General features: G+C 46.0%; 1 protein-coding gene across 10 annotated transcripts in view; it reads right to left on the reverse strand.

Moving 5' to 3' along the window:
• Nucleotides 1-23,633, reverse strand: part of HTR2C (5-hydroxytryptamine receptor 2C) — a 443,634-nt gene that overhangs the window by 330,978 nt on the left and 89,023 nt on the right. For 8 of the 10 annotated variants that reach the window (XM_074962795.1, XM_074962796.1, XM_074962792.1 and 5 more), the window contains one exon: nucleotides 11,021-11,094. The exons of the other annotated variants lie outside the window; for them this stretch is intronic. In XM_074962795.1, the coding sequence (XP_074818896.1) occupies nucleotides 11,021-11,094 (74 nt within the window). The remainder of the gene's footprint in view (nucleotides 1-11,020; nucleotides 11,095-23,633) is intronic. 10 annotated transcript variants of the gene reach the window in all.

The raw sequence follows: 23,633 nt of genomic DNA on the forward strand, positions 1-23,633 counted from the left end.
TAAGGAAGTGTTATTTACTCCTTCACATAACACAAGAACCAGGGATCACCCAATAAAATTAATAGGCAGCAGGTTTAAGACAAACATAAGAAAGTATTTCTTCTCACAATGCACAGTCCACCTATGGAACTCCTTGCCAGGGGATGTGGTGAAGGCCAAGACTATAACAGGGTTCAAAAAGGAACTAGATAGGTTCATGGAGGACAGGTCCATCAATGGCTGTTAGCTAAGATGGTCAGGACGTAAGCCCATTCTTAGGGTGTTCACAAACCTCTGACTGCCAGAAGCTGGGAGTGGAGGACAGGGGATGGATCACTCGCTAATTGCCCTGTTCAGTTCATTACCAGCAGAACAGCCCAGGTAAGGGGATGGCCAGTCATCTTGCAGGATATTGGATGTGTGGAAGGCTTTGCTGACCACAGTCCCTGCCACCTCACAGAGCAGAGGGAAAGGTGAGCTGGGTCCTGGGACCTCTAGAGACACAGACATTTTTAGTAAATGTATTTAGGAAAAAACATTGTGCTCATTGTTTTTGGCTCAAAAACGTGTGACATGGAAATGTTGTGACACTTGGCTGCTTTGATTTAGAGCTGTGGAGCTAGCTAGCAACTGTATTTGTTATGCTCTCGCTGTGATGAATACAATGGAAAACAGAACTTTATGAGACCTGAGGAATAGGCATCAATTGTCTAGACTGCAGCAATGCAAGCCTATTCTCTCTCTGTGTGTCAATCTACCTCCCAGCGCTTACACCAGTGTGACATTTCAACTGTCTAACTGCTTAATCTCTCAGGTTTGGAGAGCTACAATTGTCAGATCCATTCTTCTTGAGGGTGGCTTTGTGACAGGCTTTCAGAAACTACCGATTAGCATGAAGCAAGCCTTTCCCTTAGTCCTCTAAAGGGCTTTAAATTGGAACCATTATTAGTTTATTCAGAAATCACTGGATCAGGACCATTCTTAAAATCTGACATGGAACCAAATCTTTTCTCTGTGCAGAAAAATAATCAACCATTTCCTTCCCCTTCCAGCACTAATGGCTGAGAGTTTGCATCTGTCCTGCCTGTCCCTATAGGGCTGGGTCATGGGCAGCCAAGGACTCTGTTCCCAAGCTGGAATCAGGATACCAGGGAGTCCAGATCAGGCACCAAGCTGCAGACAACAGGCAAAGAGAAGAGTCGGGGACAAACTAACTAAGTAATCCCCACAGCACCAATGTAGGTCTCGCCGTGTTTTGTCTTTACGGAGGGGGAGTAAATGCGGAGCTCTCACGTCTGTGGGTTCAGCACAGAAGTCTTCTGCACTCCCACAGACAGGTTCCGTTTTGTCACACAACGGGCCGGACCCTGCAGTCTTTGCTCAGGCTCTGACTTAAAAGACTACCTTAAAAGAGCTCTGACTTAAAAGACTACCTTGTTCTGAAACAAGGTCAGAAGCATTCATGGCTTACACCTGCTAGTCATAAAATAGGCCAGTGTACTCAGGTCAGTTGATATTATGAGAAACTAGCTCATTTAAATAACTAATTTCTCCTAACCATCACTTCTCCACAGTCAGTTCAAAGTGACGTCCACATGTTTGAACCTGCGGCAGTATCTGCGAAGCCTCAGGGAGGCATGCTCACTTCTCAGCCAGCCTCCGGGAATGGGCCCCTAAACCCACTGACAGGAAGGTGAGCTGCACGCCCACTAGTGGGAGACTCGTTTGGTTCCTCAGGGCTGAGGAGTACCCCCCCGGATGTCTAGTCTAACCATGTCAATAAAATGCTCTGAACAGCCCACCAGGCTGGTAGACCATCTCCCCTGGGAGATGGCAGAGGGGAAAGTACGTGCCGCAGAAGCTGAGCCATCTGTCGCCGAGGCCCTGCGCATCCCAGAGCAGAGACTCTTCACGGGAGCACAGAGGGGTTTGGTGGAGGGCCCAGTGGCTCTGCGACATACACCAGCTCTGAGCAGAGAGGTGGGGAGCAGCTGGCAACAAGTGATACAGCACTACTCTGGCTGTAGCAGGGGCCACCGCCTGGCTGTGCAACTGCCTTGTACCCTGCCTGAAGGCTGACGGGGACCTTTTCATCCCCAGGATTGGCCCGTCATGCAGACCCTTTTTACTCTGGGTTTGCATGAGGAACCAAAATTCCCCCCTTCCTTAGGCCCCCTCCGGGAAGGGCAGTTAGGAATGTGAGTCTGTGCCCCAGAAGTCAGTGGGACATAGAGAAGGACTCTCCTGAATCGAGGCTTGTGGAAAGAAGCTGTGAACTTGCACTGGGCTGCTATACGGCTACAGGCGCTTCAATAAAAGGGGTCCTTATGGAAACTCTGATGTGCTTTAACACGCCAATTCTGCGCGCCCTTTAAAGAGTCACGTCTCAGTCAGCTCCATCAGAGCTCTCCAGGCAGATTTTGCTCACTCATTTTTATCTAAACAGGGGAAAGCAAACTAATCTAAAACTCCCTCTGGATTTTCCAAGGGAATACTCTTGTATTTCAGTGGATGCTTCTTTACTGCAGACATTCAGGAAGATATTGCATGGTCCACAGAACAGGATCGTCTAAGAGAGATGGCACACTGGCATACAATCAAACTGCCATCTTAGGCTCAAGCGTAGGGGTTGGTAACCAGGTATGCTACACATCCAAAGCACAGACTCATGAATCAGCTTAGCACACTTAGACTTAACACGGTTGGTGAACACATTGTATCACGCACTTCGTGATTAGGGTACTAAATTTTCTAGTCAATCCCACCTAGGCCATGCGCTGGTCACGCGCTGTAGTACCTGTTAGGCCACAGCTGCAAGCTACGGCACACTGCTCACTACCCGACTATCTCTTTTCTACTAGCTACGTCTTTTATGTATTTACAAGGTTACTGTAAATTCACGCTTTGTTCACTGCATCGTGTCCTTTCTTAGAATAGACCTATGCCCCCAGCCCCAAAGTCCTTTCGCTCTAAGATTTCATGCCTGACCTACTGCCTTTTATCCTTCTCCCTCTCACTCATGTCCACACTGCCCCCCTATTTGCTGGAGTGGCTGGACGCTTGCTACACGTCTGCCAGATTCCTCCTCAGGACACAGTCCTTCCATGCAGCCTGCTAGTCTTCATCCCACCACCCTGAACAGTGCTGCTGTCTCTTAATCGGAGCCAAAGACACTAGGACGCAAAGCTGCAGCACCACTGTGTGCTGAACCCAGTGCATTGTGTCTCCAGGTGTTTTATGCGTTTGTCTGCTCTGGGCAGGGCGCTCCCTACCCCCTAGGTGCAGGCAGTGCTGGGTATGTTGTCAGTGCTCCACAAACAACAGCTAAAGGAGACACTGCCAGATTCTGCTTTCAGTTTTGGTTAAAAGGCCTTTTATCATGACTGTTGTTTGTTTTGTAGAAAGCTTACCAGAAGCATTGTAACCGCTCAGATTAGCTTTGGCACTAGAAGGTGAAAGGCCAGCACAGCACCACATAACACCGGCTGGAGACTTGCTGTCATGGAGCAGTGGGTTAGGTCTGTTAGGAACCTGTCACTAAGAACCCTTTTTTCTCCCAGCGTCAGCTAATGTGGAGATGCAGTTCTCCTTTTCCAAGGGGAGTCAGAGAGGTGACAAGTTTCCAATGAGGATGTTGGACACCTCTTACCACCCACAGCATTTTCCAGTTCATTTTCCAGCCTCGTAAAGATAATTTTCTGTTCGAGTTAATCGTTTGCATGGCTAATTTAAAATAATAAACATTACTTTTATTCTTTACAGAAAGGGGGGCAAATGTCTCATATTAGTGGCCATAGCTGTGTGTATTTCAGTGACTTGCCTTATGGTTTTACTGCAGGTTTTCTGGTCTCCTGACAGTTCATTTAGAAAAAAGTTTAATGAGAGACCTAATCTGAAGTGTGCACACTAACCTCTGTGCGCACATGCAGGTTACTCATTGCCCAGAGGTCCTTGTGCCAGCCAGGGGCAGCACGCGTTCTGCTTCCCAAGTCTGTGTACCTTGAAAATCACCTCTTAGCCTTTCGCAGCTGTTCTGGGATTGAAAGGCTGATCCTTCAGGCCCTGTGCACATACAAGTCACAGTGACTTCCACATGGCCTACATCTCTATTAAAAAAATAAAAGACTAGCAGGAGCATGGAGTGTGACGGGGCATCCATGGCAGTGGGCCATAGGTGCAGACCTTACAGGAGCATATGCTATTCCCTGCACAAAGTCCATACTTGAGATCCCCTACACTTGTGGATCACTACTTTTGGAATTTGTAAATAAAGAACGAAGTGCACATCCAAACATTTCACTCTGTTCCTAGTGCTTAGAACCCAGCATACCTACGAAGCAGTAGTGACCTGGCAGAGCATTCTGGATAATACGTGGAACTACGCTGCTCGCTACTCTCTCTTGCACTAGAATTCCCAGTCGAAGGGCTGGTCTACACTAGACAGCTAGCTCACGTAAAGCAGCTTATGTTGACCGAATTATGGCAGTGTCTACGCTACAGCCTTGCTCCTGCCGATGTAAGTGCCCTGCTACACCGACAGAGTAACTCCACCTCCTCAAGAGGTGTAGGGCTTATGTCGGTGTGGTTAGGGCAACACTGGCTGCTGGCTGTCTTGTCAATTGCACAGCCGGAGCCATGAAATTGACAAGAACGCCAGGCAGCTACAGCCCAGCTGCGCCAGCTTCCCTGGAGAGCTCAGTGGCTGGACCCTGCTCCTGTCTGGGAGCCAGAGGAGAATGGACCCATCTCCCAGCTGGGAGCCAGGGCGAGACTAGGGGGAGCTGGAAGTGATGAGATTGGAGAAGCCCCCAAAGGGAGGACTAGGCACGTAGACTGGAGGGAGGCAGTGACGGGGTTCAAGGAGGGCACTAAGAGAGTCAGGGCAGCTGGGCTGGGCAGTGAGGTCAGCCAGGCCATTTTGAACAAAGTGAGGTGGTTTTATGTGAGGTGGGAACCCACGAGTCTGCAGAGATGACGGACACAGTCAGTCACCTACAGAGGCGCTGCCCAGAACATGGACAGCACTTAGCGGGGCGGCTTTTACATTACGTGCAGAAAGAAGTAAGAGGATTCAGTGAGTGTCTGGAGCTGGTGTGAGGAGAGAAAGAACAAAAGGGGCTGGGAATGGCTCCCAGGCTGGGAACCTGAGCTAAAAGGTGGATGGCAGAAGGTGCAGACAGGATGGAGAAGGGCTGCTGGGAGGAAGGCAGGAAGAATTCTGCACTCAGGATGGCTAGATGCGTCGGTGGGGGGACGTTAACTGTGTCAGACACCTTGACTGAACTGAGCGAGTCATCAGCAGGGAGGCAGGGAACCTATACCCTTTGCTATAGTTTGCCACTATGAGATCATCTTACTAGGGTACTTCTTCAATACCGTGTCGGGAGCAGATACACATTTGGCTCCCCTGTCCACCTCCAGGCTCACCTAGAGCTGGCGAAGCGGCTGCATTGTGTCTCATGCTCATTAAAAGCCGATCTCTCAGCCCCTTCAGGCTGTAGTGAGAAATTTTTCCCCCTTCTGCCCCCCCCCCCCCCCCCCCCCGGCCGCCAGGGGAGTGTGTGGAGGTACTGCAGAATGACTTCTCATCCTTTGCTAGAAACTCTGGCTTTTGTTTTTACATTCCCAGAACCCCCTTACACAGGAGCGGATAACTCACAATACAGGCCCCCTAGCCCCAGGGTATCTGGGTGACTCCACTGGCTGAACTGCAGGACAGCTCAGTTACTTGTGCAGACCATCTCTTCCCAGTGTGTCTCCCTGCAAACTGCACTGCTGTTCTCCCCTGTCCAGCTGGCACTGCATTATTCTCCCATGAATTTCCACATCCTGCTCTTTAATACAAATTTCACCAACGGTCCCTCTCACTACAGAACAGTCTTCACTTACTCTCCCACCTCTGACTCCCAGCCTCTACCCGCTCTGCCCAGGGGAAGTGGGACAGCTCCACAAGAGGAATTCACCCAAAGGTTTCCCAAATAATTCCAGGGTAGGACTGCAGTTTGCCTCTGCCCAGGGAGATGCAGATTCTGGGAGCTTCGCAGGAGGCCTGAGTCATCTGCACACGCTTCGGGTGCCCTGATCCCAGGCACCATGGCACCTATGGAGCCGTGCTGCCAGGGCTTCTCCTGGTGGCATTAGCCCCTTTGTGCGAGGGGGACTGTGGAAAAGCTAATGTAAGATCAGGCCTGCACATAACTATTGTAGAACTTCCGTTCATATCCTCAGCTTTACACAGATCACAAGCCTGAGCTGTGATCCCAAATCACTACGGAGAGATTGGCATTTAACCAGCTGCCTTTTACAGCAAGCCTTTTAGGTTTTCTTCATTTATGTCATTTCAGATTTCTAATTAAATATTTAATTGGAGATTTTTCTAAATTTGCCTCTTTTTAATTGAATGTTTGGATTAATTGTCTCAGAGATATCTGATGTTTCCTGAAGATAAATTAACAAGGAAGTTCAAAGGGAAAATCTGACAGCAATAATTCTCAAATTAATCAGTGAAGCCAGTTCCATATTTGGGGGAAAACTTCTGTTTTGACAGGCATGAGAGTTGGAAGCAAAACCTAGGAGACAAAGAAACCAAAGTAAGACAAAATGACTTTCTGCAGGTGGCAATGCCCTAGATACTGGACTATGAAGATGCTGCAAAGATCTGTCCTGCCTCATGAGGGAGAAAGAGAAACAAACATAGGTGGCCATTTCATTTCGCTCTGGAGAGTCTCTATAGCAGTTTACCACCATATATAATATACCACCTCCCAGCCCTAATGGAAGGGGCCAGTCTTCTAATCTGAAAAGCTAAACTGGAGCAAGCGGCATTGTGGGGTTCCCTGGTCACTGTCTACCAATGATTTTCAGATCAAATGTGCTCCGTTAAGAAGTAAAAAGATGTTTCCCTTTACCTGCCAGCCCTGCCAAGTGAGAAGCAATCTGGGTTCTTTTCTTTTCCCATGTCAGCAGTAAATAAACGTTGTGCAAACTTCATTAGGCCGTCCATGACAGCTGTGCAACCCCATTGCCTTCACTGAGCACTAATAGGGTCAGCTGATTTGAAGGCAGTACGTTTTTCTACTAGGTGAAGTACACAAAGGAACCATACCCAGTTCACCATCTCTCCGCTGTGCTGGTGTAACCACCAGCCAACACAGGACCTTCAGTGCTAAAAACATCAGGACTTCACACGTGCTCTAGAAGGTGTAACTCTATCATCAGGTAGCATTAGTAGACTCTTAACCTCTTGTGTGGACCAGCCACTAGGTGAGCACACCAACCTTGGTGTGCTACCGTATTTTAGCCCCTGAAGCCACTAGAACTGACCGGTAATACACACAGGTAGCAGAAAGTGCCATTTTCCCCTGGTCATTTTCACTGCAGAACCACATTCGTACAGCTGTAGAGGTAACAATGTTTTTAAAGAAGCAGAGCTGAATTAAGTGAGCCCCTGAGAGGAAGGCAGGCTGGTCAGCAAGCAGCAAGGCAAGGCTAAAGGCTATCGTTTGTACAATAAATCCGGGGACGGAAAGTCAGGTTATTCAGAGAAAAATAAAAGCCCTGGTGCAGTAAGTGTACCAGAGCAAGAAGAAAACAATTCAACGATACATCCAGTGCTTGGTCCTGAAGAAATGCAGAACTTGCTGGAGAAGCACAGCAAAAGTTAGAGAGCTGTCAAGGATGCTGAGCAAATACTTACCTGGTCTCCATCCAACAGGATGGAGCAGAGATAATCCAGCTTGCTCAGCAACTGCACAGACCTACAGTATATGGCAGCACTATGAAAGTGGCCAGGAGGACTTTGTTTATGAATATGCAGTCTGTGCCTTATGCCCGTCGGCACAGGATTTCCATAGTCAACAACGGTGATCTGCATGGCTCATGCAGCGCATTGCAGGAGCTCTTGCATTCTCACTCTGGCTGTTAACGAGTTTGCAAATTGAAGCAAGCCGCTCTTGGGAAGATGGTAACACGCAGAATGTCAGATGTCTACATTCTGAAAGAACATCTCCAGGGGCTGGCATTGCCAACAAGTGCCAAAGTCCTGTAGCATTTAACAGGAAATAAAGGCAATGGAGTTCTATAGAAATTACTCTAAAAACCTATCTGGCGCAATAGCGAATGCTAGGGACAGATTTCTCTATTCAGTTCTATAGGATGGTTCAAAATTTCTCTAGAACAGCTATCGTTTCATAAGTCCCTTAAGACATTTCCATGGGGTGAGGCCATGGCTATGTTTGTTTATGGTTCACAGGGCTGGGTGGGAAATGGTTCTCTCATTTGGGGGGAGGGGAAGAGAGATTTCAAAAACATTTCCCATCCTGGATTGTGAAGAAAAGTCAAAATCTTGAAAATGTTCATGGACTGATCATCCAAACTGGTTTTTGTATTGGATCAATCTAAGTGTTTCAGTCTGAAAATTTCAGAGCATTTTGTTTTGATTTTAACTTTTTTTTTACACTATAAACTACCATAATTTCAGACTGAATGACCCTTTCTTGCAAACAGTGTCGAAGTTGGTATGTACCGGGAAGCAAAATGGCTACTGCACACCTGATTTCCCACTCCAGTTCTACTTACTGACAAGCCCATTTTGGTCACTTAACCCTCTTGTGAAAGTCTGTGCTGCAGACCCTTTGGCTCAGCCTGGTGTGATCAAACACTCACCTGCTGAGCAAGCTCTGGGCGTCCACTGAGCCTCTGCTGAATGCTGAGCAACCCCCAGGCCTGTCAGCAGCACACCCTGCTCGGGATCAGCACAAGAGAACAGCAAATACAGGCAGGGGAAATGAGAATGAGACAAGGAGATGAGAAAAATCTCAGCCAAGAGCTCTGGGACATTTCGGGTACGTCTACACAGCAATTACACACCCACAGCTGGCCTGGGTCAGTTGACGCTCATGGGGTTCGGGCTGCAGGGATGTAAACATGGCACAGATGTTTGGGCTTGGGCTGGAGCCCGAGGTCTGGGACCCCACAAGCAGAGCCCCAATATCTACACAGCAGCCCAAGCCCTGTGAGCTCGTCAGCTGGCCCAGGCCGGCCACAGCCGTGCCCCAGGTCTTTTATTCCAGTGGAGACGTACCCTTAAGGACCTAAAAGAAGTGTTGACTTTGAGAGTCTGCCTGAGAGTCTCTTCTACAGTAAATGTTCACACATCACAACCCCCCATTTGACCTGTTCATTCCCTGTCTGAAGTAGCATTGCCAAATCAGAACCGCACCCTATCTGGATCCATGGCGAACCAGGTCACAGAAATACCGTTTCTCAAGGAGAACTCCTGACAGCAGCTCACTAACTGTGACGAGATATCTCGAGGATGGGACAGAGCAAGCCCGTAGTTCTTTACACATGGAGGAAATTGGGTCTGGGTTTACTTACAGCAGGGAATCATGGCATGAACCCAACCCAAAGCTGGAGTCCCAGCCAACAAAGGCTCAAACCTCTTTGAGTAGGGCGGTGCTGTAACGCATGTAAGGCAGGATTGTCAAAAGCACCTAAGTGATTCAGAAGCACGCCCTTTGAATGGAATGTGTACAGCTAAGTCACGTAGATGCTTTCGAAAGATGGCATACGCCTTTATTACGAACAGAATGGCGACTGAGCAGCGCAGCCACAGAAAAGAAACACAACATGGAAAGCAAAACACAGAGCGAATGGTTTAGCTAATGATGCGGGGGGTGGAAGGGGAGAGTTTGGCTCAGTTTTGTCAGTGTTAAACTGCAGCCGCAGCCTTTTGGCTTCACAGTCACAGTCTACTGATATTTTAGAAGTGCTTGCAGAAAGAAAAGGGGAAACTGAGGCAGGTGCTCATGCACTTGTTGTACCCTGGCCTGTCACTGGAGGATGCCCCAAAAGTGAGCTGCCCTATGAGAAACCCAATCCACTGGCTCCTATTGCCTCTATTGGGAATGATGTTAAATCAGAGATAGACAAGGGCAACCTGTCGTTAACACCTGCTCCCCGGTAGTGTTGCAAAGCCAACAACAGTCTGCCCTAAATTCACTCTCTGCCTGTACCTAGCCCTTCAAACGTTCCACACGTATACGCTGAGTTACAAAACACCTCCTCTTGTTACTTCTGCGAGGGATTACATGCTGTGGCAAGGCCTGAACCTCGAGTACTCAAACAGGTTGCCCAGCCCACCTCTCTGGAAGGATGAGGAGTTACCGGGGTTATTAAATGGATGGAATTAGGGCCATCACTCCATCTTATACTGTCTAATTTACTTTTTTGAAATTCACCTTGTCCAAGTTAATTTGAAGTCTATTAACGGTGTTCCTCAGCTTTGCCTATTCCTGCTTGCAAGTCTTAATTGCATTGCCCTTGTACCCTTTCCCCTGTGAAGTCTGAAAATCAAAGAGACATTAGGACTTGCTCTAGTCTGTTTCCAGATGTGATAAAATGAAACAATCCTCCCTTCTTCAGCACAAAAGGGATTGTTAGCAACAGCACGGTTTTTTGCTTCTGAAGGGCTATGTTTTCACCAGACGATTGGACAGTTCTTTAGTTTTGCTTCAGTTTTTCCTCTGACAAATGTTACCTTAAAATGGCCACTCTCTCCACTCCACTTTCCACACACACACACACACACACACACACCCATCCCATCCCCCCACCCCCAGTGACTACAGCGAACTGGCAAGGGATACTAGCTAGGTAGGCAGCCAGAAGGGATGTTGGATATTTAGCTTACGTTATTCAGTTTTGTTCAGATCATACGTAAGCAGCATGAAGCCATCTGGCTACGCACCTCTGGCCCATGTAGAGATGTTTCTGGCCTATGCACGATTTTATTAGCTTTCCCCATTCCCCCCGCCCCTTCACATTGTTTTACACACACTTCGCAACTTGTAAGATCTCCAGCTCTGTGCTCTCTTTGTACGGCACCTAGCGCCATAAAGCCCCACTCCTGAATTGGGCCTGTCAGTGTTACTGCAATGCAAATAATAAATGATAACACTAACTCCAGCTATTCACGGCCTCCACTGTAACCGATTCATAAACAAACGAAACACAAATTTGGTTTTCAGCATGTACTTACATTCTGAAGAGGAGCATGTTGGGGTGACAGCATGGTTTGTTTGCTGAAAGCATTAGTCTGGATTCCTCCTTTCCCTATAAAAGCAAACGTGTTCACTGTTAAACACTGAATTGCTGCATCCGATGAAGTGAGCTGTAGCTCACGAAAGCTCATGCTCAAATAAATTGGTTAGTCTCTAAGGTGCCACAAGTCCTCCTTTTCTTTTTGCGAATACAGACTAACACGGCTGTTACTCTGAAACCTGAATTGCCACAAACACTTTAGCTAGTCACTGTAGCTAGGACAGCACATTACAGTAGCCATAAAATTCCTTGACATCACTGTAGGAAAGCTGTCATAGAATTTCCAGCCCTACAGTAATTAATTAGAGCAGTAATTAAATGGCAAAACACAGGGTTTTAAAACGAACACATGGCTACTGGTTTATTCCTGGCTAACTAGAGCTTTTGACACAATTTAACATAATTTTTTTTTTTGGGGGGGGGGGGGGGGGTTTGCGGGAGAGCAAGCCGGGGGTTTAGGTCCCAATCCTGAAGCCCTTATTCGTGTGATTTTGTTGATTTCAAAGGGACTATTCACATAAGACCTAAATGTTTTAATTTCAAAGGGATCCAAGAAGACATAGAGCTGAGTGGGCCCTCCATAATGCCACAAGGAGATACTTTCTAGCTACGCATTAGTGGCATTTACATGAAGTGTCACATTTACTCAGTAGACCATTGCATCAGTTATGGCGGTTACAGAAGTTATTATTTGTATTGCAATAATACCTACAGGTACCGCACTCCATTGTGCACAGTGTTATATAGAAACACAGTGAAAAGACAGGCCTGGTCTCAGCCGCTCACAGGTTACATGACAATGAGCATGCAACACGGTAAAACCTAGAACACACGAGAGCAGCTCGATACTTCCAAAGATACCCACACCGGATAGGAAATATTGATAGACCTCATTCTGGGTTGAGGGAAAAATCCTCCCAGAACATCCTAATTATCTAAATTTAAAATGTGCTTTAAAATCTCAAAGATGAGCATTCCCATACTGGTAAAATGGGCACAGAGTAGGTATGCGCAATGGTAAAATTCTGCTTAATTACCCGAATGTAAATCTGGAAGAGGTCATCTGACTTCAGTGGAATTACTCCAGATTCCCTTTTCGCCCTATCTCCACCCCCGCAACAAAACCATTCGGCCCTGAAATTCATACAAAACACAGCCTAGACTCTCATTCTTTGAATACTCTTCATCTCCATTAACTTCAAGGAAAGTTTTGAATGAGCAGACCCATAACTTGTATTCTGCATGAAGAATGCTTTGAAAATAACACCATTATTCTTTGTACGTGAGTTATTTTTTTCTCAAAACATGTCATGCTATTGTTACTTAGGTCTTAATATCAAAACGGACATTTAAAACTTACTATGAAATATTTTCTATTCATGAAGCATTTTTTTAAAAAACAGAAAGTCACAATTTGACTAGCTACTGAGAAGTAAGATCCAGCAGCACAAACCCCGTAAAATGATGTCTGTGTGCATTAATTATCCTTTCTTTATATTCACAAAATAGTGCTGCCCTCCCCTTGGCGCAAGCAGTTAGCCAATATTCAGGGCATTGCCAGGTTGTTTCCATTAGGAGGAGAAAGTAATTATATGAATCAGATATTTTTTTGTGCAATCTTGTTTATTTACAAAGTATGTCCACAAATTTCCATTTCCATTAACACAATAGGAGCACACAGCAGCAGACAGCTTCTTTGATCAGAAATCCAAATGTGCCTTTCCAGCCAGCCCTGGGCCCAAAAGAAGCGGCCTCTCAGCTTTGTCCCAGAGGCATGCTCATGCTGCTTCTCCCCCCGCTCTCCCCACACCCTATACCTGTAACAAAGCCATCCCCTAGCCCAGAGGTTCTCAGCCAGGGGTACACAGAGGTCTTCTGGGGGTACATCAACTCATCTAGATATTTGCCTAGTTTTACATAAAAAGTACTAGCAAAGTCAGTACAAACTAAAATTTCATACAGTGACTTTATACTGCTCTATATACTATGCCCTGAAATGAAAGTACAATATTTATATTCCAATCGATTTTTTTTTAATTATATGGTCAAAATGAGAAAGTCAGCTATTTTTCAACTGTGGTGCGCTGTGACACTTTTGTATTTTTATGTCTGATTTTGTAAGCAAGCAGTTTTTAAGTGAGGTGAAACTTGGGGTACACAAAACAAATCAGACTCCTAGAAGGAGTTGAGAGCCCCTGTGTGTTTGACCTAGTCCCAGCGAAACCTCTCGGATCACATGGCTTAACATTGCTCAGGCTCTGCTATGCAGTCCAGTACCTTGGGCAGTAGGGTCTATTGTATCCAGCTTTCACTCCATGAAGGGGTTTAATTGCTTCTCCTATTTAGCCTGAAAAAGGGGTTGTTAGCACACCCATCAGTTTTTCCAGGTCTGTAATCAATCTACAGATCAAAGACCTGCTTGATGGCGACCATTAGCACATTTCAGTCTAACAACAGATTTGAAATTTAGGAATGTAAAATATGCATTTTATACAGGGTATGTTTAATTATTTCATCTTGATTTACTTCTCAGGATATGGAAAGGAAAGAGGCAAAAGGCCAGAGTGAGTGTATATTGTGTAGCAGGCTCAGAGTAACTTTATCCATGCAGAAAGGAGATGGAGGGGAAAGGTACTGTACTGGCAGTCTTGCATTAGCAATGTTTCAGCAAGTGGGAAAAGGCTGAAAGAAAGAGACACTCGAATTAATAACTATCTACAGAGGCATAAACTAGCTAGGGTAGCTGTCAGAGATGTACCAGAACAAAGCGATACCACACACTGATAGCAGGAGAATGCGGTAACTAGAAACACTTCAGTGAACAGTGGCTGACTTGAAATTGCCATGAAGGCTCAATACAAGAAAGCAAAATGGATCTCTTGCACCAAGGCAAAGGAGTTATTACTCAGCAATAGTTAAATAAAGGGAGACTAGAAAGTTCAACGAGGAATTATTTTTCTAAATTCTCACACAAAATGAAAAACTGGGCGTGGCAGAATTGGCGGCCTCTCCAAGTGCCGCTTTAAGATGCTGATCCAAAGCCCATTTAAGCTAATGACCCTGTGCACTGACTTCAGATCCATCCCTATATGCTGAAGCAAGTTAAGCAGAATTTGAGCTTTTGGAGAGCAAGAAAGAGGGCACAATTTTCTATTCTATTCCATCTCAGTTCTTCTGTCACGCTCATCATCGCTGTCTCTGAGCTCTGGATGTGCTGCACCAGCATAGACACATCCCATATTTGGGAACCCAAGTCAGCAGAGGAATGTTTGTGCCAGTTTACACGTCAAAATGCAGGACATGGATACATGGGAAAGTTGGGTCCAGAGACCGAACTGACAGCTGGCTAAAGGCATTTACAGCTGAGAATTCCGACCAATACCTTCTCACTCAGAAAAACTAAGAAATATAGAAAATAGATGAAGGAAGCTAAGAAAATTATCCATGTAAACAGGGAAGAGATGTATCAAAATAAGAGTCATGAAATACTGGTCTTTACCCTAAAATAACGTCAAAGGTCTGATCTACCACCTGAAATCCTTGATAAAGCTCCATTAACCTGAGGCTGCTTTCCTATTCCTAACTCTGCACTGCACTGCAGAGGCCTGAGAAGAACAAGTGTTCAGACTATCCAGATATTGTGTGTGCTAAAATATTCAGGCACGAGATGTGGGGGGTTAATGGAATGACCCATTTAGGGCCCAGTCCTGCAAGAGTTTGCATGATTAGACCTTTAAGTTGCACTTCCCTTGCTATGTTGGGTTATACCATTTCTTTACAAATGTTCTGGGAAAAGGGAGAGGAAAAATTCCTTATCAGATTGTCTCAACAATAAGGAGAGAAATGGGGGACAGGAATGGAAGCTGTGAAGATACACTAAATGTGCTCATTTTGTTCTAGGCTCAAAGTCTCTCTCTACTCGCCTCACTTGCAGATGAAACTGAATCTCTAAATATAAACTAATCCTAAAACTACTGGCAGCTTTTAGGGGTTCTCAACTGGGATCAGGACCCCTCAGGGGGGTCGTGAGGTTATTACATGTGGGGTTGCAAGCTGTCAGCTTCGACCCCAAACCTGACTTTGCCTCCAGCATTTATAATGGTTAAATATATAAAAAAGTGTTTTTAATTTATAAAGGGGGGTCACACTCAGAGGCTTGCTATGTGAAAGGGGTCACCAGTACAAAAGTTTGAGAATCACCGTTATATATCAATAAAACTTTTGCAGTGGATTGTATTGCACATTTATGAAGAGCAAAGGACCTTCCCATCCATCGTCAAAAGTATTGTGGAGCAAAGCTAACATAAAAGTAACTTTCTGCCTGTCTCTCACGCTCTCTCTCTCTCTCATATCATTGTTTTTTCCACTTCAGATAAAATGTTTTATCTATGTTAGACAATACATGAAGGGTTTGATCCTGCCTTCCATGGGCACACTGAAATCAACGGGGCTTTTGGATGCCTAAGAAAGGCAGACGTCGTCTCTTATAGGGACACCTTGACATGGATTGATTATCGCAGAGTAGATTTTTGTTTATGAGAGATGTTAGAGAAAAGTTTTAAAAACACGGCTTTGGCGAGCATGAGAAATGGGATTATAGGAAGCTTTCTGGGAAACAATGCTGGATTGAGAAGGGAGGAGTGTATTTATACATGAGCCTGCAGAGTTGACATGTTCACAGAAAGTTTTATGGAGGAACTGAATCTAGATATAAATTAATTCTAAATAGCATTTTAACGCTGATGAGTAGGGCCCTACCAAAATCACAGCCGTGAAAAATGCGTCACAGACCTTGAAAACTGGTCTTTTGTGTACTTTTACCCTATACTATACTGATTTCACAGGGGAGTCTAGTGTTTCTCAACCAGGGGGAGGTTGTGGGGGGTGTTGCACGGTTTTTGTGGGGGGTCGCAGTATTAGTTCTGCGCTGCCGTCAGGGAGGGGTGGCCAGAGAGCAGCAGCTGCTGGCCAAATGCCCAGCTCTGCAGGCAGCGCCCCAGCCGTGGCAGCACAGAAGTAGGGGTGGCGATACCCTGCCATGCCGCCCTTGCTTCTGCGCCGCTGCCTTCAGAGCTGGGCGGCCGGAGAGCGGCGGCTGCTGGCCGAGGGCCCAGCTCTGAGGGCAGAAGCACAGAAGTAGGGGTGGCAATACCGCGACCCCCCTATAATGGCCTTGCGACCCTCCCCACAGGCCCTTTTTGGGTCAGGAACCCTACCGTTACAACACCGTGAAATTTAAGATTTAAATATCTGAAATCACTAAATTTACAATTTTTTAAATCCTATGACCATGAAATTGACTCAAATGGACCATGAATTTGGTAGGGCCCTACTGATTAGAAGTAAAACAACCCATACGGTTTCAGCGAAAGGAGAGGGGAAAACAGGCAAAGTTACCCTTGTGAGTCATTGTAACCCCCAGTGTCAGCTGCAATAAAAAACGCAGAAGGCGCAGCAGCATGTGCGAGGGAAGTGCTGTCACTGCAAGCCAGAAGGATAACAAATGGTGTTAAATGCTTTAGGATGTTAGGTGCTCGATCCTGCAAGGTGCTGGGCACTCTGGGCCGATCCAGCAGCACGTGTTTGACGTCGGGCACTTGAGTAGTCCGTTGATTCAATGGACAGCGCGAGCGCTTGACGTTGGACATGTGCTTTGCTGAGTGGCCCGGAGTGCTCAGCAGGATTGAGCCTTATCCCAGACCCTCTGCACAGTGCCCAGTCTAGGTATCACGGCAGGGCCTGGAGCAGGAGGAAGGGGAGGAGGAATCCCCCACACGCCAAACAGCAGGAATGGAGCCTCCATAGCTGGTATGTCAGCGTAAGAACTAGAGTTCACTCTGTGAACCTAGTTGCCACCCTGTCGGCAAGAGAGGCGGATGAGGGGCTGTGCAGTGGTTCTGGAGCCATGTCCAGAAGACTGGGCAGAAACTGAGACAAAGGGCCTAATTTTGGTCCCTGCACTAAGTATGAGTCAATAGGCTTGGCCCAGGCAGGGGAGCGGGGTTACGGGGGACGGACGGACAAGGGGGCACGTTCAGTGGTGTCAGGGAATGGACACCTCCTCCTAGGCTACAGAGCAGCCTCTCGATGGTGTTCACTGCATCTGCATAGCCACAGGTCTCCCAGCCAATCACCCTACCCACGTCTTACTAAGGAGCCCTTGCAGCGGGCTCTCAAAATCCTGCCTCCCCTCGTGCAGCAGAAGTTTATTGGTTCTGCTGCCTGTCAGGATTCCCAAGACATGGAGGTGGGGGGTAGGGTTTGTCCCTGAAACACACTGGTTTGTAAAATAACGTTTGCAGGATGAAATTCACAAGATACGTCTGTCCCATTTGCTCCATTTGGAGAAACTCCTAGGACTTCCACAGAAACATCTTTTATTAGATGGTATTTATCATTCCATCAGTTGCACCCTGTATCTGACGTGCTGCTACTTCAGAATTCGGAAGTACAGCACCTTAAAAGCTAGCGTGAGTTTAACCACCTCTGCATCGCTGCTGGTGCAACCATGCATGGTCTGTTCTTTTGCATGTGGATTTGTAAGTGTCCCTGATTTGCAGGAACAGCACTGGTTTGTACCATGGTTTTCCTCATTAGGAACTGGGGATTAGTATAGTAAAATATGAAAGATTTTAAAGGGCTTTCTTTGTTCACACCATTTTTATTTGCAGCCACAGAATATTTATCTCCCCCCACCCACTCCCCGCTTTTCAATGACTGATTTACTTTTATTAATGTTGCTCTTTACTTCCATGTCAGAGAAATGTGTAAAATATATCCACATATTGGTGTCAACAGCTATAGGGTCAAATCTGCAGTCCTTAGTCAAAAATCCCACTGAAATAGAGCCCTTCCCTCCCTAAATAATTTCCACACTCCATACCACAAATAGCCGTCAGCATTCTCTGTTTTACTCAGACACTTTACAGCACACATCCCTGTAGTATCTGAGCAGGCAGCATGTGCCCCACTCTGTCCAAGCAGGAGAAACTTGACTCCCTGCCTAGTACATCCCTGCCTGTTTTCCCTTGGCTAATGTCCTGACACAACTTGAATCCAGGCTCAAGATGCATCTCCACACTGCCAGCACATGGCCAGCCAGCAATCAGCTGTATGCTTTGCATCCTGCTGCTCACTGCTGTGTCAGGGCCCACTCCACCTCTGTGCTGCAGATCCCAAGAATAATCTTAATCCTCCCTTCTCCCCAGCTCCTGCAATACTTCCCCATGTATTTGCTCTGAGGTATACTTTCCACTATCAACCTTGCTAAGATAGGCCATTTCCAAAGAGCTTTCCAGTCAAGGACCACCCCCGCCCCCTCCCCCGCCCCGCATCCAAGTCACAATTGAAACAGATGAAAGCATGCCATGCAGCTCCCTCCCGCCCTGCATGTTTCGCCATTGCTCTTGCCCCTTCATACAGCTTTCTGTGGGAGGAGAGCCTTGGGAAGAGCAAAGGTTCAATATCAAATGTGCACTTTAAATGACGTTCAGTGCCAAAAGAGGCACCATCTGTTCACAGTGCCTCAGAAACACTCCGTTTCACACCCTGACATTTAGTCTGGCTGGGGGGGAGGGATAGCTCTGTGGTTTGAGCATTGGCCTGCTAAACCCAGGGTTGTGAGTTCAATCCTTGAGGGGGCCATTTAGGGATCTGGGGCAAAAATTGGGGATTGGTCCTGCTTTGAGCAGAGGGGGTTGGACTAGATGATCTCCTGAGGTCCCTTCCAACCCGGGTATTCTATGATTTCAGGCATGATTCTTTCATAAGCTAATGTACAAACTGCGCATTGGTCTCGAGCTTTTCACTGCATGGAAAAGGATATCTAATAGCTACAGGGTGCCTTAGATCAGTGGTTCTCAATTTTTTCATTTGCGGACCCTAAAAAATGTCAAATGAAGGTGGGGACCCCTTTGGAAACCTTAGACGTGCTTTGTGGAACCCCAGGAGGCCACGGACCACAGGCTGAGAACCACTGCTTGAGATACACAGTTGGATAGTTAGAGCAGGGAAGTGGAAGTCGGGACTCCTGGGCTCTGTCCCTCAAGTGACCTGCAATTCACAATCTCTTAATTTACCCATCTGCACAATGGGGTAACGAAGGCCACATGTGTCATGGATTCCGTACTTCCCATGTTTTCTAAAGAGCATCCATGACTTGTAATCACTGGGATTGCTCATGGGTAGGAGGTTGCAATAGCCAACAAGGGTACCTGCTTTACTGAAAGCCTTGAGAGCTTGCATCGCAGCCCGCCACAAAGCTCAGGATATGGTGGGGAGCAGGGACTCCAACAGCTAGCAGATTGTCACAGTTTCCAAGATTCCTCTGGGTGTTGGGGAAAAAAACAGCATCATGAATTGTGAGGAAGAGGGAGAGGAGAGAGATTGATGACGGTAGATGTCTGAGCTCAAATCCATTGAAGTCAGTGGAAAGACAGAGAGAGGGAGAACCAGGATGGAAAGGGAGAGTAATCTGGGGGGCACAACAGAGCAATGCTGACATCACAGGGAGGCGGGGAAAAGAGGGCTGGAGGGGGTCGGGGGAGCAAGGAAAACAGAATATGTAGAACAAAAGCAAAATCTCAGCTACACAGAGAAAGAGGTGGGGAGGAAGCAATGTGTCGGGGCACGGGGGGCTAACATGCAGATCAGTCACCAATGTGCCAGGGCAAGATACACCAATCCCAAAAATTTGAGAATCTGAGTTAAACATTAATGATTTTAAGTGAGGCTCATTCAAAATAAAAGGAATTTGGATTAACACAAGCTGACCCAGAACGGACGTTTCTTTCTGTGAATGCCTTATTTCCACGGATAGCCATGAGTTTTCACATATCTACCATGACAACCCAGCCTTAAGTACACAACGGCTTGCCACACAGGCTGTTATAAGGTTTAGCATCCCTTCCTCAGGCTGAGTAGCTCTCGCTCGAGTGAGCAGTCCTGCTGAAGTCAATAGGATGACTCCGATGAGCGCAACTGAACATGAGCAAAGGAGGCAGAGCCTGGTCTTGTCTAGTCATCACGCTTCCACTCTCAGTAACACATCCACTTACCCCAAAGGGCCATGTGCCACTCGGGCCATGCACTCAGATGTTACTGATGTCAAGTGGAGGTCAGGGACCTACTAACCTCAATCTGAGCTGCATGTCTGGATTGACGATCGAATGGGGCCTCAATAGACACAAATTCTAAATGACTGGAACCACGATTTCCGCAGAACCGGCTTATCAGCTTCTAGCTGTACATATGCAAGTGCAGCAGCTGCATTCTCAAGATACATGGTATAATGATACACAGGTAGGAACAGTCAGTTTCATAGCAAAAATGAAATAATTGCTTACAGTTGTAACCCAGAGCCAGATGACTCAGATTTGCACTTGTTCGTCTTAAATCTTTACTTTGTTGTTGGTCTGATTAACTGTCTTTAGTTTGTCCATATAGACCATGCAGACGAAGGTGAAATGCTCCTAAAATGCAGAACGAAGACATCTGTCCGCCTGCTTGATTTGTTTATTACGACATCTGATATTTTCTAATCTTCTAACTCAGCTTTTTATAGCAGTTAATTTTTTGCTGCTTTTATCAAACTGGAAATATTAACTAATATTTATTTAATTAAATGGAAGGCATTAATTATTTGTAATTTCAGAAACCGGCTTCAGATCACAGCCCCACTTACCCCCAAACCAGCTCTATGACGCAGGTGTAAATCAGTTGAAGCTAGTCTGGATTTACATTGATGAACCACAGCAGGGTCCATTCCCAAACACTAACTGAATGTTAGCGTATGAGAGCACCTTGTTAGAGACGCTACAGCGTTATTCCAGATTTACACCACTGCAGCTGTGAGCAGAATGTGGCCAAATCAGCCTTAATATTTTGAACCTGTTTATCTGATTTTTTAAATTTAATATTCTTGGGGTCAAAGTCTGCTTTACAGAAGAAGAAAGATGCAAACTCCTCTTGGTCAGAAGGCAGAATTTAACCTCAGATCTAGAGACCCGAAGAGGGAATGCTGAATAGCCCCATTATTATTATTGTTAGTTTCTGGCAGCGCTCACAGCACACTGAGTGCCCTCCAGGCATTAGGGAAGGAATGGCCCCTGCTCCGAGGAGTTCACAATCTAAGGAACCCTGTCATTTGTTAACTAAACAAGCTGCCAGCGACAACTGCTGACATCCCCACCCACCATATTAGTTTGATGAACAAACTAAAGACAGTTAATCAGACCAACAACAAAGTAAAGATTTACTTCGGTAAACTGTCTCTTTCCTTTTAAGACGAACAAGTGAAAATCTGACTCATCTGGCTCTAGGTTACAATTGTAAGCAATTACTTCATTTTTACTGTGAAACTGACGGTTTCTACCTGTATATCATTTTAAGAAGAGTGACTGCTTGAACTGCGTAATATGTGACAGGTTACACTAAACACAAGCAGAGAGAATTGCTTCTGCAGAGTGTGCTAAAACAGAAGGTAAACCAAGACATTTTGGGGAGGGTTTCTGATGCCCCTGCCATCTCTATGCTTACACACTCATGGTGGTGCACAGCCAATGCAGCGTGGGAACTGAGCCGCAAAGGTGATTTTATTTCAGGCACTAAGTGGTCAGGGATTTTTGCATAGCCTTTTTGTCTCTAGTGTTTAGTGAGATGGTGCCGTAAATGCCTGTGCTCTGTTATGGGAAAGGCAGATTACGTTTCATAAGTAAACTATCTCACCAAGAAAAAAAGCATGCAGGCAAAAAAATCCTGAACAAGTAAAACAATTTAAAAGATAAAGTACGAGGTAACAAAAAAAGACAGGGGCCTGGACTTCAAAGGGAGCAGTAAAGCCAACCCTAAACCCACCCAGAGCACTCTTCATTCTTTTTACTTAATTTTAAGTAAACTTTTATGTCTATTGTATTAAAACAAGAACCACAAAAAGCTGCAATTTTGGCACAGTTACCCCTCTGTTTTGCCTGTGGGTAAGATTTCAGAAGCCCTAACTTTACTTCTGCAGTGATCACCAACGTTTCCTAATCTTTCCATGCATAGATTTCATCACCCGGTGCCAACCCTTTCTTCTCCAGGCACAGTGCTCCTCGCCCTGCGAAAACTGGGGTTAGGAAAGGGCTGGCTCATTACAATCTTCAGAGTTCTAAAATGGCGGCAAGTCCCTTTTTGGTCAACTAGCATTTCCTGCCATTACATTTTATTGTAATTCCTTCATCATCCACATCTGCACAACCAACCGGAGCTCCTGTGTCAGACGGTTGGTTACATCCTCTCATAATCTAATACGGCATCCCAAACGGAGCTGACTTTAGCAGTAACGGGTCTTATTATTTTGCTCCCTAGGTTATTAGTTATACAAAACAGGAGAAAGAGCCTGATTCTAATCTCACACCAGTTTGACAGCAGTGTAATAATTTTGCTTATCTCAATGAAGACATTTCTGATATGCACCAGAGTAGATGTAATCAGAATCAGGCTCAAAAAGCTTGATCCTTCACCCATTTACTTCACCAGAAGTAGGATCCAGCCTAAAGACGCAATGGAGGAAAAAGAATGTGGAAGTGCAATTGTCTGCACAACTTTACACAATTCTGTGTGGAAGTGGTGTGAACCCCGATTCTCGCCTCACCTACACCAGTTTTAGCCTGATAGAAAACCACTGACCTCAGTGGATATACTCGAGACACACCACCGCTAGTGAGCTCAGAATCACTCTCCCTGCAGCTGGGGTTCTCATCTGGAAACTACCATTTACCTTTGTATGTTTTGTAATCCATCCCGGCTCTGTCTAGTTTAATCCTCAAGTCATTCCTACCCCATATGGGTACATTAATAAAAGACTTTTTTCTATAGTTAAGCCTGATCAGACAGTTCCATGTTTATATTAGATTTTACTTTCAAACTTTAATACTCCTAAACAAATACAGATGAAGGTACCATGGAAATAATTCTATTAAGCACCAACTTATTACACAAGCCTTCTGAATAATGCATGAGTAGAAGTCACCTGGAGAAAAAGCCAGGTTTTCTAGTCCCTGAAAATTACATTTATAGAGGACTTCTTTACATTTTCTATGACGGTCTGTTACAGTCATCTATTGAGGTCCAGCATTTATTATCCATTTGCACAGTGCCTAGCACAGTGGGGTCAACCTGATGGAGGCTTTTAGGTGCCACTACAATTTAAGTATTAAATCAATAATAAGGCCTTCATCACCATAGTACCCAAGCACACTCCAAGTATTTAAAAAGAGAAACAATAACCCCCTCTTCCTGCTCAGTCAGTCTGAGAAAGACCTGGACTAGTTCATAGTGCTTGGGTCGTGTGTATGTGAAGAACGTATCAAGACACTCCACAGTAAACAAAAACAAAAAACACCCAAGCGGGGCAGGAGGGAGGTTGCATGTATTTGGTTCTGAAATTGGGTGGCATCCATAGTCTCTTGCAGGAGTGATTCCATGATCCAGCTCTGTCTCCCACACTGGCGAGCCTCCCCCATTGATTTAACTGTTCAGCAGGAACACAGCAGTTCTGGGTGGGAGCGGGA

This window comes from Natator depressus, chromosome 9 (genome assembly GCF_965152275.1).
Source record: "Natator depressus isolate rNatDep1 chromosome 9, rNatDep2.hap1, whole genome shotgun sequence".
NCBI lineage: Eukaryota > Metazoa > Chordata > Testudines > Cheloniidae > Natator > Natator depressus.